The 20778-nt window shown below is 38.6% G+C and overlaps 1 protein-coding gene across 1 annotated transcript in view; it reads right to left on the bottom strand.

The window, feature by feature from the left end:
• The window catches only part of COL15A1 (collagen type XV alpha 1 chain), a 153225-nt gene that overhangs the window by 132132 nt on the left and 315 nt on the right, over positions 1-20778 (bottom strand). The window contains exon 2 of the mRNA XM_086741476.1: positions 17067-17149. Coding sequence (XP_086597602.1) covers positions 17067-17149 — 83 coding nt within the window. The remainder of the gene's footprint in view (positions 1-17066; positions 17150-20778) is intronic.

Below are 20778 nucleotides of genomic sequence, written 5' to 3'. Positions count from 1 at the left end.
CTGATTTATCAAGACTTTGTATATTCCTTGACCTGACTATAAGCAGCAGGAAATCAGACTTTTACATCAGTGCTAATCATAAACGCTATGGAATGGATCATGTAATGATTTTTTTTTTCCATGCAGCAGGGAGGTTTTTTTTTGATAGTTAACATACTTGATACGGCTGTAAATACTAACAGCACTCTAAGTGATACAGTCTAGAATGCTTTGCAGAAGCAAATCATGACAGACAGTAATAGCATGTATGTTAGCCTGCCTTTCATAAACAGCATTATTCTAGAAAGACTGTGGATTAAAATTTTTCCTTTACTTTTTTAACTGTAACGTTTTTCACAATAAACTCTCTTGTGTTGACTTTACTGAATGATATGGGATTTTTGCTGATATACAAGATATACAAGAAATAATCTTGGAGAAATACAATCTCAAAAGCCTCAGAACCTATATTCCTCTGTCACCTGTAACAGAGAACATAAAAATGAGCACATGACAAAGCAAATACTTTGGAAAAGGTTACCAAGGACTATAAAAGTTTAAGTCCTTGCAACAGGATTGAAGGCAACACAGGGGGAATGTGGAGGAAGAAAAAAGGACAAATGAGGTAAATATTACAGAAAGAAATCTTATAATCCATGGCCTTAAACTAGCAACTCCTGGAAGTCCTGCAGAATCTTGCTCAAAACATTGAAAGTATTATTCCAAGTAAGTCTTTATATTATAATACTCAGACTACTCTGGCATTTTAAGCATATATTGTTGTTTTTAAAAAGCAAACAGTAAGCCTAGCAAATGCATTGCAAAACTACTTGTCAACAATTTTCCTTCTTGAGATAGATCAGACCACATGTCAGCATCCATCCCAGAGGTACCAGGATTTACTATGACGTTTAAGATACTGCAAGGGAGAGATGGTGTCTCTGTGAGATGGTACTTGCCATCTGACTGCAGTATAATGATTTTAAAATTTATTTTTATACTGCTAATGATATTTCTATAATGTTCTTGTAATGTTCCTAACCAGAATCATAGAATCATAGAATCATAGAATCGTTAGGGTTGGAAGGGACCTTTAAAGGTCATCTAGTCCAACAGTATAGTCCAACTGTATGTGTTCAGTACACCAGGAAATCCATATTCATCTGTGGAATTCATAGCAATTTTTGTAAAGCATTCAGAATTATGTTGGATAACCTTTAATTTCTGTGCAATGAAGCCATATTTCAAACAGTGTCTTGACCCTACTCACTAGTCATATGTTGCAACAGTTTGGTCATATTCCAGTCGCTAATGTTGAAAAGAATGTTGACAAGATTCAGGACATTCCAAATGCCTTTATTCTTTTCTCTGTGCAGTTTCAATTTTCAAGGCTGTGCTGGATCTTCATGATGATACTATGACCTTACCACACTGCATGCTGGTTGAGGATCCAAGCTAGCAGAAAACACCAAATATTTCAGTCCCTCTGGTCCCAGTTTTCCATTGTGTTTGTATTCATTTTAGCATTCAGCTTGCCTAAATTTCCTTTTCTAGCAGTAAATACCACATATAGCTACTCCTGTTATTCAGGTACATAGCTCTATTTTTTTTTCCTAATTGATGTGAGAATGAATTTTCTAATGAAGTGAGTTTTCAAAAAATTGCACTGAATAAAGTTTTTTAGAAAAGGTGTTAAGGTCAATGAACTTCACAAGCTTGCTTCTTTTGACAGATCTGATGTACTACGTAAAATCAGATACTAAATATGAAACTATATCTGATTCTTTCAACTCACCTGGATGTCTAGAGTTCATGGCCTCAGGACAGTTCCATAATACAGAATTCCTCAGAGACAGGGACTTCATGGTTTCCTAAGTTCTGCTTTGAGCTCCACAATAAGAAGCGCAGAAGCCCTGACACTAAGCTGGGAGACAGAAAGATCCATCACTTGGACCAGTAAAACCTAGACTAAGCTTGACTTCAAAGCAGGGAGCATAAAAACCTCAAGAGGTCTTCCTATTTTCTTCACCTTTGAGCCAGAATCCCTAGAAGACCTGAATCAAATAACCTGTACACCATGAGTCATATGGTGTTAGTAACAAAGAAGACACCCACTTCCTATCTCACAAGACATCTATTTGCTACAGTCTTGAGTGGCACCTGGTACCAAAAGCAGAGAACAAGAAAATCTGAAATGAGCAATTATAGAATAGACTGCCCATAGGGAAACCTGAATCCTTCAAATCTTGCAAAATCATTGCATCTTTTCATTGGTCAGCTTGTGCCTGGAAGAACAAGAGCTGTATTCCTTCCAGAATTTTTTTTTAAAAGTCCTTCCTATCTCTTGCATTCATTTTAGCATTCAGTTAATCTGAATGAACATTGATGTAGGAGAGTGGAAGAACTAAGTCACTATTAGTACAAAAAACTTATTTCCTTTGGTATTAACTGGAGAACATCTGCTGGAACCAAAAATTATTAAAACTTGACAGGTATCCAAAAGAAATTTTCCTTCATTAATGTCTGTATATCAACTGCTGCTGTCTGTGTCATACTTGTATGCCTTCACTCTGGGTACAGAGAGCACCTCCCCTCACAAATTTGCTGGTTTATAGTCAGAGGTCAGAGGTGTTACAGAAAAGCCTAACAAAATAAAGTTATTGTCTCTACATAATGCATTGCAATTAACTTTTCTTGAGAAGAGTTACATTCACGTACTGTAAAACTGCATTCACCTGATTGGAATCCAAAATAACCAGGAAAGCAGTACTAATACTGAGTTCAGAAAATGAAGGGTAGTTTCTTTTGAAATGATTTGGACTTCAAAGTAAAGTGTCAATATTCTACACACACAGAACTGTACGTTTGAACAGCTGGCGACAGCATAAAATACTTTAATGCAGACAAAGAGCAGGCTGGAAGCAGTTATAAATAACAATTTCTCTCTGAGCAATCTGGACATTCCTGTATGCAATTCGTAACTTACAGTTTAATAAATGACAATTACAATGGACTTTGTCAGCCTCTTGGCATGAAATAAAGACACCATGAACACAGACAAAACTTAGCTCTGAAATAATTCAGCTTTTGCAGTTACAAGGCTGCTGGGTTTTGTCAGACGCAGTAAAGAAAACTGCAAAAACCTTTTTTTTTTTTGTCTGCCAAGGAAACAGAATCTCAAGAAGCACATACCATTCCATCTCTCAAACTTCTTCTGTTGGCCATATTAAAATAATTGACACAATTCAGCCAAGCTAAGAACAAATTATTGCTAATAACAAGGCAATATGTTTTTCTCTGGACAAAACATCATGCATCTAAGTGTAAGCTCCCTTGCCTCCAAATTGTTATGAGCCCCACATAGCTCTCACTAGGTTTTCTTTTTGGTAGTCATTGTATTAATTATCACATCAACTATTAATTTTAATGTCAATAGTTAAAATGGCATTGAAAATCCAGAGAATATCTGGTTCTCAGTTTTGGGAAATGGGCATATATTTCTTAGTGTGTAGACCAATAAAAATATGATGGAGCAGGGAATCTCAGGACCCAGAAAGAATTTGTCATCATTAGCAACAGAGTAACTTCTGGCATATCTGCAACAAAAGCTGAAAAAAAAAGGAGGGAGATTTGCATAATGATATCTCTAAGCTTTTCAAACTCCAAATCATACAATGCCCATGCTAACATGGGTCTCTGCTCTGTACCACAAAGCCTTGCAAACCTTTCTCTATACCCTAGGAAAGAAGAAAGGGAAAAGGTAAGGGGGGAAAGAGAAAGAGAAAAAGGAAAAGGGAAAGGGGAAAAGGGAAAAGGAAAAGGGTACATTCTTTGACCCATCTTTACACAAATACATAAAGTGGAAAAGGGGTATTTGATTCCATACAAATATTTGGTGTAGTGTTTCTGATGGCTGAACTAGTGTTAGCACCCTATCAGCTCTCTAACTTGTTCTAATAAGCTTCAGAAATAGCAGTGAATTAAGACAGCCAAGCGTGATCCAGGTCTTATAGTATTGCCTATACTCACTCTCCTGGTCTTTAACTGCTGTTTTCTGTGGTCGTATGCAAATCAGTGATTTGTTTATTTTTCCACTGAGAATGCATCCTTTCAATTTTAAGCATGTTCAGATTTATATTGAATACCTCCCCCATACTGCCATTCACCATAACTCTGGGCCAGGAAATTGCCATATGGTACTTATTTGTCAGATTTGCATCTCATTATACATATACGTTTCACTATAAATGCATCAGAAAAATACACAACAAGAAATATATATGTAGAGTCAAGGCCTTGATTATAATACAAGGCCACTTTAGTAGTATTTTGAGTTCAGTTTAGTATTATTTGTTAAAAACAAAGGCAGTTATACACTAATATATCACGTACAATAGAACTCAAAATAAAAATTAAACACTCTTTGAGATAAGTGTTTTTATGCTAATATAATTTCACTACAGTAACTGATAACTGGTTATTTTGATCAAGACTCAGATTATTTCCACTGAGTAAGCTTGCATGTATCATATACCTTTCTTGTAATTGCATCTGAAAGAAAATTACAGACAGAAAAAGAAAAAATCAAACCATGTGTGTGTAACCACATTCACAGCTAGTCTGAAAAGGATGAAGTATTTGCTTGGTTTTTTACAGTGAGTAGCAGGAGAGGGTTAGATTCATATGCACACACGCTCACAAGCACCACAAAATAGCAGCACTACTGTGTAGCATTCATTGTAGGTGAGTGGTTCTTCTACCAAGTCAAGAACTATGTTGGTTTGGCAAAGTGTTGAAATAGATGGAACTGGAACAGCTTGTGAAAAGCTGAAGACTAAGAAAAGCTAACACTTTGGCCCTCTGAGAATAAAAAAAAAGCATCATATTTACAGAAGTGATGTAGTGTATTGAGTTACTATGTAGTTAACCAAAGTGTGATGCCAGAAATAAAGATCCATACTGTGGAGAGAGACTGTTCCCTCACACCTCACTCTGTGATGCAGCCAATGGACTGGCAAGGAGGATTATTGAGCCTGATGAATAGATACTTTGATGTTAGGAATTCCAGACATGAGATAATTCCTAGAAAACCCCTAGCTTTTGCATATTTTTCCCTTCATTTTCTTCACCACTGCATACTTTGCTTTGTAGACCACCATATATGTGTTGCTGCCTAATAATTAAACAAGCTACCAATCCATTTATTTTGGTGGTCCGCACCAGCCCTTTGCCTCTTGAAGATAGACCTTCTAATGAAACACAACAGTACTGAGCCAGAAGCTTTCTGTGGGACAGAAACACACAAACGGACAAACAGCAACAAATCTAAATTAATGTCTTTCAAGAAACAATGTAGACTGCAATGTACACTTAAGCATGACAGCTGTTAGTTATTGAATTAAGACATCAGGCATATTATTATGCAGTATATACATATAATCATGGGGAAAAAAGACGTGATACATACTGTCATCTGTTCGACTTCTTCAGTACCATCAAGGAAGAGAGAATAGCACATCTAGAAAAGCTGCATAGTTCCTCTCCCACCCCAAAGAGATCTGCTTTTTCTAGAACCACGCAGTGTTTTCTTGTTGAACAGCTTACCTAAGCAGAACGCTATATAATGACACCTGAGAAAATAGTACCTCCTAAACGGAAACTGAATACACATAACGTATATATTCTGAAATTCCAACACCACTTTGTTGAAAAATCAAGTGGAAAATACTTGGAGCAAATTGTCCTTCACCATCTTCTTTCCTTGGGGGAAGTGGTAAGCTCTTATTTTTCAGGTATTTATTTCTCATATACATACACATTTGGATACATAAATGAAGATCATATTGTCAGACTGACAGTCTTTTGGTCTTCTGTAGTACTCTTGCCACAAAACTGATGAAGAACATCTCAGAGCTAATAGTGCTATTTGCATTCTGTCTGCCTGCGTTGTACATACTCCACTGTCACTTGCAAAATGATGTAATCCATATGGCTTAGTCTAAGCTTCATCTTTCTTAGGCAAACAAAGCACTCCTAGGAACTTTGATTCCGAGATTTACACATAAAGTTTTTGGGAGCTCTACCTTGTGCACGCAGAGAGCACTGCCCATGTGTATATTTCAGTCTGGACTCAGAAACATCAGTGCTCTGTCAGTTTTGATTACATTTGTTCAGATCTAAATCCAGATATCTTGGCTGTTAAAGTGTTTTGTCTCAGATATCACTCACAATTTTGTCCCTCATAGAAGACTCAGTTCTCTGTCACTTCAGAAATTTGACTGTTTGGTCACTGAAAGAAAGAAAACAAAGCTCTGAAAATAAAGTCTATCTTCTTATGTATGTAGTGACCAGTTGCAGCTTGTAGAAGCCTGTGTTTGCAAGAGGATAATGCAGCTGAACTTCAGGTTTTTATAGTACCATACACCATAACATTAAGCTCCAGGTCCCTACAATGATATGGTAGGCATGCACACAGAAATCCAGAAGTCTAGCTTGGTCCTTTTATCTGAATGGCACAGAAGAGTCAGTCTTGGTAACTCTTATTTAGATAAATAATTTGATGATTAACCCATTAAAACCGGAATGGCTCAGACCACTCAGCCATTCTAATCCTTCTGCAAGCATTGATACAGTATACTCAACATAAGACAGTAGGATGCCCAAGAAGCAAATGCTGCTGACTGCGTTGTTGGCTGTAATGACAGGAGCACAGCCAGTAGCAGGAGGGAAAAGATTATTCCCCTTTACTTGACACTCATTAGACCACATGTAGAATACTGCATCTGGTTTTGAGACCCCAGTAAAAGAAAGACATTAATAAACTGGAGCAGATTCAGCAGCCTGCTGCTCTAAGGGAGACACTCCAATCCTTTAATTATTTCAGATGCTATTTACTGTACTTGTCCAGTATGTCCATGTATCTCCTAAACTGGGAAGCCCAGAGCTGGACACAGTACTCCAGATGTGGCCTCATCACTGAAAGGAAGGGAAGGATCACTTCCCTCATCCTGCTGCCTATGCTTTTCCAGACACAGCCCAGGGAGCTCTTGGCTTTCTTTGCCACAGAGTACATGGTCAGCTCATGATCAGCTTGTCCACAAAAATGTCCAAGTCCTTTTCAGCAAAGCTACTTTCCAGCCAGTCCTATCCCAGCTTGTACTAGGTTAATCCTCACCAGGTGCAGGACTTGGCATTTGCCTTTGCTGAATGTCAGGAGATATTTGTCAATGCATTTTTCCAGCATGTCCAGGTCTCTCGAACGGCAGCACAATCATCTCATGTATCAGCTGCTCCTCCCAGTTTCATATTGTCTGCAAATTTGCTGAGGGTGCAGTCTAACATCATCCATGTTGTTAATGAAGGTGTTTAAAAGTGTTGGTCTCAGTATGCATCACAGAGTACACTAGCAGTAACTGGCATCCAGCTGGACTTCATACCACTGATTACATCCCTTCAAGCCCATGTACTTCAGACAGTTGTCAATCCACCTCGCTCTCCACTTATCCAGTCCATGCTTCATGAGTTTATCAATGTGGGTGCTATGGGAGACAGCGGTGAAAGTCTTATGCAAGTCAAGACAACAAATATCAACTGTCTTTCCCTCACCCACTGAGCTTGTTATTTCATTGCAAAAGGCTATGAGGTTCTCAGGCATGATTTTTCCCTTCACAAATATGTGCTGACTACTCCTAATCACCTTATTCTTACTAGGTCTGGAAATGGCTTCCATGATTATGTGCTCTCACACCTTCCAAGAGACTTGCCCTTCTTGATATTAGGAATTAGGTTGGCTTCCTTCGCACCCTCAGGAACCTCTCCTGATCACCAGGATCTTCCAAAGATAATCAAGAGCTCAGCCAGCTTGATGAGCCCTCATAGATGTGTCCCATCAGGTGCCATGGACTTGCATATGTCCAACTGATTTCAATGTTCCCTCGCTCAGTCCTCCTCAATGCAGGGTAAATGTTTACTGCTCCAGACTTTCCCAGTGGGCTCAGGGGCTTAGTTTCCTGAAGGGAAATCCTACCAGTAAAAAGTGAGGCAAACAAGGCATTGACTACCTTGGTTATTTCCATGCCCCTGTCACCAGGTTCCTTGACCCATTCAGCAGCAGGTCCACATTTTCTCTAATCTTGCTTTTGCTGTTGGTATACCTGTAGAAGTCCTTCCTGTTGCTCTTCACGTCCCTTGCTAGATTTAATTCCACATGGGCTTTGGACTTCCTGACTCATTACTGTACTCTCAGACAGTGTTTATATTTCTGTCATGCCAGCCTGTTTCCACCTCTCGTATGGTTCCTTTTACTGTTTGAGTTTAGTCATGTGAAATACCACTAGAGATGAATCAGAGCTTGGATGCCACACTGGTTTTGTTCTGAAACTGTTTTGCAGTAAACCTCAGTTATAGGCTATTCTGAATATCCATGCAACATAGCTAGTGCTTACAGGAAACTTTGAAGCATGTCTTGGAGCAATATTCTTTTCTCTCAAGAGTCATCAACTTACTCTTTAGCAGGCAGCACAAAATTAAAATTATTTCTAGATGGGTTCTGTTCTCCTTGAATTAGATAATGTGTATCAGTTGTAAGAAGAGATGTGCGTATAAAATGCAATGAGCAATGACCATGCAATATGACTGGTCGGTGACCACGAAAAAAAAAGTACAGAGAAAGTAGAAAACTATATTCAGCTTTTCAAAGAAGAAGAGTCAGACATCCTGACTATGTGTGGAACTGTGATTTCACAGTTCTGAGGGAGATATGCCACAAATAGGACTGGAAGTTAATGCTACCTGAACAGTTATAAGTTACTATGGTAGGAACTGATCAGAGCAAAAAGTGGATACCATGGCAGTAGTGGAGGTAGATCCAGAGTCATAAGACCCTGGAGATTCCCAAGCACAGAATGAACTGTCCAAAGCCTATTTTTGTTAATATTCTATCTTCTGCACTGAAGGTGAAGCAAAAGACCATGAATGATGGTGCAGTTCAAATTAAAATCTCATTACTGAATCACTATTACCAGCTTCAGACCTGCATCAATTGAATGTTTAGAATGAAATACACTCGAATGCCTCCAGAAAACCTTGGTTCTTCTCAGAAACCCTCAGAAAAACTTGGTTCAGACCCTGGTTCTTCTCAGATTGGGCTGTAAGACAGATATTCATTCAAAACACTGCAATACTTTGGCAAGCCACATTCATAGAATCATAGAAAGGTTAGGGTTGGAAGGGACCTTCAAAGGTCATCTAGTCCAACCCCCCTGCAAGGAGCAGGGACATCCCCAACTAGATCAGGTTGCTCAGAGCCTCATCCAGCCTGGCTTTGAACATTTCCAGGGATGGGGCTTCCACCACCTCTCTGGCCAACATGTTCCATTGTTCTATAACTTGCATTGTAAAAATTTTTTTCCTAATATCCAATCTAAATCTACCTCCCTCTATTTTTAAACCATTACTCCTTGTCCTGTCGCAACAGGCCCTACTAAACAGCCTCTACCCATCTTTCTTGTAGGCCCCCTTGAGGTACTGGAAGACTGCTATAAGGTCTCCCCGGAGCCTTCTCTTCTCCAGGCTGAACAGCCCCAACTCTCTCAGCCTGTCCTCATGAGAGAGGTGCTCCAGCCCTCTGATCATCTTCGTGGCCCTCCTCTGGACCTTCTCCAGCTGGTCCATGTCCTTCTTTTGTTGGGGGCTCCAGAACTGGATGCAGTACTCCAGGTGGGGTCTCACCAGGGCAGAGTAGAGGGGCAGAATCACCTCCCTCGACCTGCTGGCCACGCTTCTGTTGATGCAACCCAGGATGTGGTTGGCCTTCTGGGCCGCAAGGGCGCATTGCCGGCTCAGTACAGCCCTAACTGTGGCTTTTTCCAAGGCTTTCTCACCAGAAGGTATTCTGAATAATACATCTGTTGTTTCAGACTCCTTATATGCAAATACATCAAACTTAGAGTTTGCCCATTTTACTCTGCTTAGAAGAATTCTACCCACACTCTACTCCCTGCAATGTCTGTGACTTTGCATTTTTGAGAACAGGAGCTACTAGACATGGGAAGATTACATGGCTAGTATTCACCACAGTTCAAATGGTGGACGAGAATCATAGAATGGTTAGGGTTGGAAGGGACCTTCAAAAGTCACCTAGTCCAACCCCCCTACAAGAAGCAGGGACATCTTCAACTAGATCAGGTTGCTCAGAGACTCATCCAACCTGGCCTTGAATGTTTCCAGGGATGGGGCATCCACCACCTCTCTGGGCAACCTGTTCCAGTGCTCTACAACCCTCAGTGTAAAGAATTTTTTTCCTAATATCTAATCTAAATCTACCTCCCTCTATTTTAAAACTGTGCTTCTCACTGTTGAGAAGCTCAACATGAACCAGTAATGTGCACTTGCAGCCTAGAAAGCCAATGACATCCTGGGCTGCATCAAAAGGAGCGTGGCCAGCAGGTCAAGGGAGGTGATTCTGCCCTTCTACTTTGCTCTGGTGAGACCCCACCTGGAGTACTGCGTCCCGTTCTGAAGCCCCCAACATAAGAAGGACAAGGACCTGTTGGAGCAAGTCCAGAGGAGGGCAACAAAGATGATCAGAGGGCTGGAGCGCCTCTCCTGTGAGGACAGGCTGAGAGAGTTGGGGCTGTTCAGCCTGGAGAAGAGGAGGCTCCGGGGAGACCTTATAGCAGTCTTCCAGTACCTAAAGGAGGCCTACAGAAAAGACAGGGAGAAACTCTTCAGCAGGGCCTGTTGCAATAGGACGAGAGGTAATAGTTTTAAAATAGGAGGAGGTAGATTTAGATTAGATATCAGGAAAACATTTTTTACAATGAGGGTGGTGGGACAGTGGAACAGGTTGCCCAGAGAGGTGGTGGATGCCCCATCCCTGGAAACATTCAAGGCCAGGTTGGATGAGGCTCTGAACAACCTGATCTGGTTGGAGATGTCCCTGCTTCTTGCAGGGGGGTTGGACTGGATGACCTTTAAGGGTCCCTTCCAAGCCAAACTATTCTATAGTTCTATGATTCTAAATTGCTGGCTAAGTTTGTCGGTTTTTAAGTCTGCTGTGATTGTGTCGATCGGCCAAATGGGAAAAGATTGTTTGGTGACCTAAAAATAGTGGTGTTAAATGGACATTCTCTCTTAAATAGATAACATTAGTGACATCTGAAGTAAAGCAATGAGATTTCACCAAACGGAACAATTCACTGTCTTCCTACCCAAGGCACACTGTGTAAATTGGCAAAGCTACTGCATGAATTTGGTCAAATGTGAGACACCACTATGAGAAAAAACAAACTAATCCACAGCTCACACACCAAAGGAAACGGGAAGAAATCACAGCCAAAAGGACAGGCAGTTTCCAAAGAAAGTGTTTGATTTGGAAATTAACATGTTATAATAAGAAATAAGTTCTTTGGAACACTTTGAATATCTCAAACATAAATAGTGCAATCAAATCTTCCCCTCTGCTGCTCATTTATTGAAATAGCAGCTTGCAGCTGAAATCTATATTCGTGTCTGAACCAAAAAAGCCAAGGCTATTCTTATGCACGCAGTGTAAATCACTGTATTCTGCTAATTAGTCCTAGCTACTTAAAGCAGTGTTTCTTGTTCTCTCCAGTCATCCTTTCACTTCTGTGGCAAGGAGCAGTAGTTTGGTACCTAACACCAGATCATCAGGATCAGGCATTGTCCTTGACATATAAGAAATGAATCACAGCTGAAACATTTTAATTAAACTAGTGCTTGTTAGGAGGTACCTGATTTTAGAAGTACATGGAATACATGGAACTAGCAATTTTTACACAGCAGCTGCTGCATAGGACACAAATTGATTAACAGAGCTACAGTACAAGGCTGTGGAAAATCTGTGAGTGGGCATGGCAGTGCCCAAACAGGTGTATATGTGTTTAAATTCTCAGGAGACTACTTGGACCTCTTTCAAGAAATTCCTTGTGTTGCATTATCTACAGCTGAGCCAGAACAACATAGAAAGGAAGTATTTCAGTATGGCCTTTCTCAGCAGAGCGGGTCCTTCAAATACCATTTAGTGCCAAATGCAAGCACAACTGAGATTTAAAGTTCTATTCAGGTCATGGAAACAACTGCTTACTGCGGGCTTCCAGTGTGACCAGGACGCCTTCAGAGAGGAAATGAAGACAGCCATTATAATGCTATATCCACACCAGCTGGTTTCCCCTTCTGAGGCCTCAAAAAAGGCCAAAAAAAATCTTCTGTTTCCTGGTAGAGTAGCTTAGCAAATATGTAGTTTATTGTCCAACAGAATTAACATGTAGAAGCTGTTACACAGAAAACTAATCCATTTAGAAAAGTGACAAAATGGAACAAATTTACTAAATCAGGTTTGCTTTACAGGTGTCATCAATCTCTTCAGCTGCTGAGACAGATGACCCTGAATGAACCCCACTGATTTTCTATAGTAAATTAACTATGTTTTTCATGGAAAGGCATTTTATCAACTATGAAATCAGGCTCAGCTCCCCATTAAAAACATGCACAACAGCTGGTAACAGCCTGAGGACAGCTATGAGAGACACACAGTGTCTTGTTCAATTTAGACTCAAGTGCAGTTTGATGTTGTCCAAATGCTCAGTCTGGTAGAAGAGGATATAGTGCCATCTAAGTTATCTTTATGAAATACTGTGCAGTAGTACTGTAATTGTGTTCTGTCTTAGGAAAGAATAGACTGAGCCATCCCTATCACTACATAAGTCAGTGTAATCGTACAAATTTAACACTCAAAGCATATACAGTAATTACTTGATAGAAACAAGTTTTTAAGTGTATATTAATCTTTATTTACACTCATTATCTTGGTTCATTGTGAAGAGTAGTGCAGGCTAGCTCTTGTATGAATCACACTAGTTGATGAACCGCCAATAAAAGTCAATAATTCAGGATTCCTCTGTTAAACTCACCAGGTCATGAGTGCAAAGTTTATGTCAACAGCTTAATGACAGCCATTCTGTGTACAGAGAGCCAAGGAAAGAGACAAATATTTACTTTATGTAAACTATTGCTGAGCATGTTACTTAGGGCAAGTAAGCACTGTTCAGCATAGCTAATAATAAAACCCAGATGTCAATGAGAAATTTGTAAAGCTTCTCTTAGAGCACATAAACATAATACAAACTGCAGAACCATCTACATTTAAACAATTTTTTTTTAAAGGCATGCACTGGTTTGAATGTAAAGAACTGAAAAACACTGATAACTGCCTGGGTAGCCTGGAAGAATAAATATGACTTCTGCAAGAGGCTAGAGTAAGTTATAGGGAGGACTTCGTCTTTCAAACTTCAGCAGGATTAGCATTCAGATTTTAGAACTTTAGTTCTGTTCACAGTCTGGATACCAGCATGTTCAGCACTCTGTTCTGACAACCTTCTATTCACCAACTTAATTTGTGGTTGAAGATGCAAAGCAACATGGAAAAAGCATCCAGGGTAATCAATGTAAATCAAGATACATTATCAGGTGTAATTAAAGGCCAAGTACATGCACCACAAGGTAATACTAGATACAATAAGACAGAATACACTTTTACATACAGATAGATACGTGCGTAATTGCCATTTGAACAAAGGAGAAGTGATGAAGTAATTTATTAAGACACTAACATATATTTAACCCTCCCCCACACACCCAAGTGGAATAGGGTACTATATTTGCACAATTTTCATGAACACAGGAGAAAAAATGCAAAAGCACTCCATATTTCAAATGATACCGTATTTGGGTGAAGAGGAAGAAGACATACTATTCCTTACCTTTTTGTACATGTGCAATGGTAGCTACAGTGAAAGTTACTATAAGCTTCCAACAGAGTTAGCAAAAATTCAGAATTCTAACTCATAGAAACTGCTAGGATTTCAGAACTCCTGTTCAGTTTCATTCTAAAGCAAGATCCAGGTATTTCTTAAGAGTTTTGGTGAAATAATGACAAATCACATCAATTTGCAGAATGTGCAATAGAATTTTAAAATTCTGAATGAAATATTATTTTTTTACACTTTGTCAAAACACACATCTACAAATTACAGATATCAAACTTCATTTTAAGAAGCTAAATAGATGCTATTTTGATAAAGACGGAGTTTCAGCTGGTACTGTGAATTAGTAACTCATAATTTTAAATAGAAGGTTTTAAATACTCTGGTTTGTTGTCTGTCCCATTTCACGATGAAAGCAGTAGTCAGACATTCTAGAACTTGGAAATGAAAGCAATACTTTACTGAAACAAAAGTCCCAACAAGTTCACTAACTAGAAGTTCTCAAACAATTTTAAAGACTGCCATCTGAAATTTCCTGCTTAACTTTCCCACAATTCTGTAGGAACTGTCCATAATGATATGATTTCCTCAAGAAGAGCAAGACTTGGTCAAAACACTTTTCCTGATAGGAAACTGATGAACATTTTCTAACAAGTCTTTCCAATATCTCTCACAAAGATGCGGTAGAGCTCAAGACCTCTGCTGGAGGGCTGCTGAGGCTTTTCTTTTCATCTGCATACTCCACAATTTGGTGCTCCCCAGGGGAAAACAAGAAGACAATGGTACAGCAGCCTAGTTGCATATCAGTAAGCAAATTCACTAGACCTCATTGAAGAGGATGTCTGACTGGTGAGGGCAAAGATGACAAACTTTTCTCCTCTAAACTCTCTGAAGGTCACTGCTTTGTCTGAAGGTTTGTAAAAAATAAGTTACTTCTTCCCCATCCCTCAGTGAATAATTTAATCCATGAGCAATTTTCTTGACATATTTTTAACCAACTCAAGAACGTGTCAAGGTGTTTTTTTCCTTTTGCATATAGCCTGTAAAATGATATAGCAGAAGGCACCTGCGCTGTTCCTCTAAAACCACATTTACTCATTCCTAGTTTCTCTTATATAAAAACGAATTTAGAGGTATACATATGTGCTATGGGAATACAGAAGAGAGGTCAGACATCAGAAAAGCAGCACAGCAATATTCAATGGGCTGGAGAATCCTGGAAAGCAGTAATCTTAAAGGAGACAGTGACAAAATGGACACTGGATAAAGCGTAAGTTTAGCAGCAAAAGGCCTGAGTACCAGAGGGTCAATTCATCTCCCTGTGTCTCCAAACTTTTTCATCTTAAATACACAATTTATTTCTGGGCAGTCTGTTACTAAAAGGAACTGTGAGAAAGGAAAAAGAGGTTATTTCTGCAATAGTGAGACTAAAAGATCTGAAGTATATACCTCTTCACTCTTCAGTAGTTACAGGGAGAATTTATATTCTTGTATTTGCAGCACCAGAAAGAAAGGAATTCCTATTTCTTGCACTCAACACCTGATTTTAGGAGACGAAAACATTTAAACCAAGCATCAGGAAAATATTGCTTAGAACATGGTCTGATGTTGTGCAATAGAAAGCATGAGATCTCTATTATGTCAGGCACTTAAAAATCAGATGTAAAAATATTTAGTAAGTATTTGGGAACAGGAACTTTTGTATTAACAGACAGATGAGTAGGGAAGAATATTAGGCTAGGCAAATCATGCAGGAACACATTCCCAGAACAGTCTCCAAGTCTCCAGTGATCAAAGGAGACTTACGTAACCCAACTTGATCTTCATTCATGGTAAGGTTAGGAGTCCTTCCAGCTGTAATAAGGTTGTGGACAGGAAGAAACTGTCCTGTATCAGCTCGAGTTATCTTCCCTACTTCTGACTTCTGATCTGACTTCCACAGGGTAGGATATTTAAAGAACCAAAATTTCAGGTAACAGAAATTAGAATAGATCCACCAAAAAATAAATTGTATGTCAAATAAATATTTGTTCTTTTTATCACTGTGCTTGTAGTTTTAATGAACTTTTCTTTATTAACCTTTATGCGCTAAAATTTGGTTCTCTTCTGTCCAGATCTCACTCACTGCACTATCATTCATCTGCTCAGGAAAAATATTTTTGCCTGGTGCAACAGATTTATCTCCAATGTATATGCACTATATTGTATTTCTGTCACTATTCAGACATACATTAACATTTTCCTCATTCTAATATCTGTTTCCAGTTTGTTTCCTTAATTAATTATCTGTAATACAGTATTATGTATTTCTTATCTGCATTTACAGCATTTGTCAGTGAGAACTAATCTGTGGTGTTTCCTCCTACTGAAATAACTACCTAGACTTCTGGCTGTTAGATGCACCATCTGTTCTATGGCAGTGTCAGCTAAAAAGGAAAAAAACAGTCTGAGTAACATTAAAGTCTTCATGTGCAATATCTACTCCCCTTCAATAATTTCTAATGCTCCTACCACATCGTTATCTAGGGGTCATTTGCATAATAAATTCAGACTATTTTTTATAAGATAGTAAAAACTCTCTTTTTGTCATAACTAACATTTTTCATAATTGAAAAGTAATATATGAAGCTTTTTCACTTTTCTCAAAATTACATGTAAACTTTTAAATCAATGTGCTCTCTCTTCAGTTAAATTTGAGGCTATGTTTTCCAGAGATGCTGAGGAATTTGGCTGTGTTACAAGAACATATGAGCTGCAATTACAGAAAGACTTTTCACTGAAAGTCCATAAAGGCTAGGCTGGTAAAACTAAACATTTGACTCAAGAGATTTGAAACTCAGAATTTGCCCAGATACTTACCAGGAGAAATCTCTATGCACTGGAATAAGCAATACACAGTGTTGCGCTCACACAGTGCCTGGCACATTCCTGATGTCTCCAGTGATACATGCATCTATCCTAATTGCTTTCTGCTACATTTCTCTGACATGATACACCCAAAAACATTCAGTAGTCTCAATTTATTTGAAGTATTTTCTGTTGATTATTACGCTCTGAGAAATATTGAGAGCAGGCATGATAAGCTGCCTTACAGTTGCAGAACCAAGGTATTTATTTTCCTTTTTCAGAATGAATGGCAGTTTAAGCTCTTAACTAGCAGTAGCTTCCCTATATGAAATGACCAACAGTAAGCAGCAGAGAAAATGAAGATCTGAACTGTAGAGTCTCTTTCCATATTAGGAAAGTGTATCTTAAAATTAACCCTTACTTACAGTTTATAGGCATGATTTGGAGAAGTCTTACCTTCTATGATCTGAGCTGCTGAGCCGGCATGGATTGACAAGCCAAAGAACAGCAGCAACAAATACCAGGTCCACCAGGCATGCCTGAAGCAGGTGTGTCAAAAAAAAAAAAAAAAAAAAAAAGGGGATGGGGGGGTGGGTGGGAAAGAATGAAACCAAAGAGTGTTATACAGAAGCACAAGGGAAAAAAAAGAAAAAAGTAAAATATAGAAGTGAGAATTCTTACCATGAGAACATTTTTGAAAGTCAGTTGAAAGACCTCAAGTGAGGAAAAAGTTCCGTGCATATGGGTTTTATGCTTAGGAAAATAAGAAGTTAATAAAAACTGGAGCCTGCTGTTTCTCCTCCAACGTTCAGACACAAGTGGAACAAAGGCAGCTCTCAAGCTCTCTGTGTGACTCACTGCAATTCAGTGCTCCAGCTCTGAAATCTGATGCCGTGTAGACTTTCCTGTCAGACCACTGCCTAAAACTTCCTACTTTATTTATTGATGGACACCCCTTACTGCTGTACATCATCCCAACGTTGCCGTTATCCAGTCTTGTCTTTAACTGCTGTGTACCCTGACAGATAGTAGCGTAGCTTCTCCAGCTTTCCCTTCCACCCCCACCCACTCATAACCTCCACTTACTTATCCAATAAAACATGACCTCTAACATTCTTCCATACAGCATTATATAGCCAATTATATGCATTCTTATATGGACTAGGACATTTCTCTGGCCATTTTAACTAAACTTTAGCAGAAGCCAGTTTCAAGACATGAGCAAGACAGAGCAGTTCCAGTTAAATTGCAACATATACCTGGGAGCTGTACTGTCTTATAAATTTGCTGTCACCTACAGAGACGTTTCGAACAACACCCTTTTCTCGGACAAATTTTCTAAGTGTAATACTACTATTTACGAAGATTTACAACCTGTGTGTAGATTAGGGGTGTGTATCCACCTCAGCAGCTGTACATGTATGTGTCTGCTGTAGAGATCCTGTAGCTAAGCATTTCTAATAGTTTCCGTTAAGTGTTATTTCACTCCTCCCTCCTAACTTCATGAAAAGCCTTTTTTCCACATGTAGTTCTTCTAAGCCAGTTCTTGCTCTAGGAAGAATTTCTGGAAGAATAAGCTTGAGATTAATCAGACAATTTTTAAGTCATGAGATTTTTAACAAAGACTGCAATTGTCACTTTTTGACTGGGATAGGAGGGAGCCTGGAAAGCATAGCATGTGGAAAAAGATCAGTGGGGTCTTGGTAGATCTAAAGTGGGAGGTATTGAAGATGAGTTTAGAAGATTCAAAACTAAAAATGAATTTACCTAGGATGGAGTGTGGAGGACAGACAGGAATAAAGTTTTTTGTCCTAATGAAAGGACAATTCCTGGCAATAAACAGAATTAAGAATAATTTAATTGCACTGTGAATAAAATTATTGAGTTTGGAGGTTTTGCTTTGTTGACTATTTTGGGGAAGTTTTTTGTTGTTTTTTAATTATTTTTTTTTTAATAAGAAAATACAGAGGTTAGGGGTTTAAAAGTTAGATTCTTGATTCTACCCCAGATGCTCCTTTCAGGTTAGAAACCACAACAGGTCAGCTCTCTTCAGGTGTACTTTTAGCTGAGCCACAGACCAGCATTATTTGCTATCCACCTTCTGCTTAATGATAAGGAAGCAAAAGATCAAACTATCCTTTAATCAAGCTTCTTATTATAAACACACATTGTATTATCTTCTTCAGAAGACCAAGGATTCCCATTTTTCTGTTCCGTAGTACTATATCAGGGATGAAAAATGTTTCATCATTCACCTTTTCTACATAGGGCTGTCAGCTCTTTCCTTTCACTCTTCCTGAAGTTTCTCCATTGTTACCACCACCAGCAGCATTGCTTATAGGAATAGTGTTTGCAACATTAGTGCAAATCATATACCAAAAGCATTTATTTTATGCCTTTATCTAGGGCACAAGATATATGTTATGCCAGGATAAAATACTGGTTTTTAAAGTATTCTTGTAAAATATATCTATTTACAAGCCTGGCTTGCTTTTCTGTTGTTTTTTTTTTTTTTACAGAGAATCTTTAGCAATAGCTACCAAGACCCATTATTAGTCCTGACAAACTATTTTTTAACACGGTTCCTTCTTTCAATAGTAATTCTTTTATCTCTCTATACATAGAATGTCGGAGGCTTACCCGCATAATGCCTCCTGTTACAGTAGTTTTTGTCTCGTATATATGGCCAAAATATATGTCTGCTTTGATGTCTTACAGTAGACTAACATACTTAAGAGACAAATGTATGATCAGACTCCAGATTCATAATATTTAGATTACTATTAAGGATTTTTTACAGTATAAGCTGCATAGATTTCATCTAAAAATAACATTTATTCTATTGTTTATGATTTCCTGGATTTTTCCTCTGATTTTAGAAAACCCATAGAAAAAAGGACGAAACACCCCTCCTTCTCCCATAGGTAATACACTGCTCATGCAGATGATCTACATGAAATGCTGCTGGGAGAGCCTTTATTTTCTGCTGGATATTTTAACATGGATGTCTGGCCATGCTGAATATTTTTAGTGCTACTGGAAAAAGGAAAACAAGGCAAGCATGTTCTTGACCTCTACATTCCATTAGTCCATTAATGGACAGCAGTGGAGGAATCTTTAAATACAAACAGTTTATTACTCCCACTCCTGCAGAGCCTTGAGATTCCTTGAGTTTCTAGTGTTCATTTGTAGTCCTAAGAATTACACAATATTAACAGGCTCTCTATATCTGTTACATCTGCCTATCTTTCTATGTCTGTCTTGCTCTCACAAGAGCAGTGACATTTGTACTCGTCCACTCAGTTTTAACCTTGCTGTTTGTCTCTTTCTTTTCAAACACAGCAGCGGTCCTTTGAACTAGGACATAAGTACTTTCCTTTAGTACTGTCTCCAGCTGTCTTAACTAAACTGGAGTTCTCCTGATGGTTAAAAACCTCCAGTTTCCAGGCAGAATTTTTGTTTACTTTCCTTAGCTCTGTCAATTGATTGCAGACCTTAAGATCTGAAATGGCAGACACAATTCTGCCATTGCAGTTCTTACTTGTTCATCGAGGTAGTTTGGCTTGGTGTTCTTATATTTCTAATCATCTCTATGTTAACATGTTTATTTTTTTTCCTCCTGACTGCAATAAAAAATTCTTAGCTGTATGTTTCTAGCCTCTACAATCACAGGATTTAAGAATCTTAAGAATATTATTGTTCAAGATTAGTGTTAGAGAAGCAGTGTGCACCAAGGCCTGAGTAAGCTAAGAACCATGCTAGAAGATAATAAAAGATTTCTCTTTTGCATAGACTTCTCCTGAGCGTGTATAAATGTTTAGCATTCACAATATCCTCTTACAAGGAGGTCTACTGTTCAGTTATGCCTTTCCTAAAGAAGTGTCTGCTTCTTTCTTTTCAACTTGGGTCCAGTTGATATTCTTTGATGCCTATAAGTTATTGTACTGAATAGGGATCATCTATTCACTGTCCAGTCTGTTTTCTACATGCTCTTTGTGATTTCAGAAGCCTCTTTTATGTACCCCTTCTACTTATCTGCTTTCTGTACTGAGTGTGAACTTACCTGATCATTTCTTGTAATGCAACCATTCCACACCTCCAGTTATCTTTTTCAGTGTTTCTCAGAGTTTCTGTGTTCTAGTACATCACTTTTGATCTTTGGTGGAGT

The sequence above is a fragment of the Chlamydotis macqueenii genome, chromosome 2 (assembly GCF_036417535.1).
Source record: "Chlamydotis macqueenii isolate bChlMac1 chromosome 2, bChlMac1.mat, whole genome shotgun sequence".
In the NCBI taxonomy this organism is placed as follows: Eukaryota; Metazoa; Chordata; class Aves; order Otidiformes; family Otididae; genus Chlamydotis; species Chlamydotis macqueenii.
The sequence above is the reverse complement of the archived record's forward strand: the minus strand, read 5'-3'. Positions and strand labels throughout refer to the sequence as shown.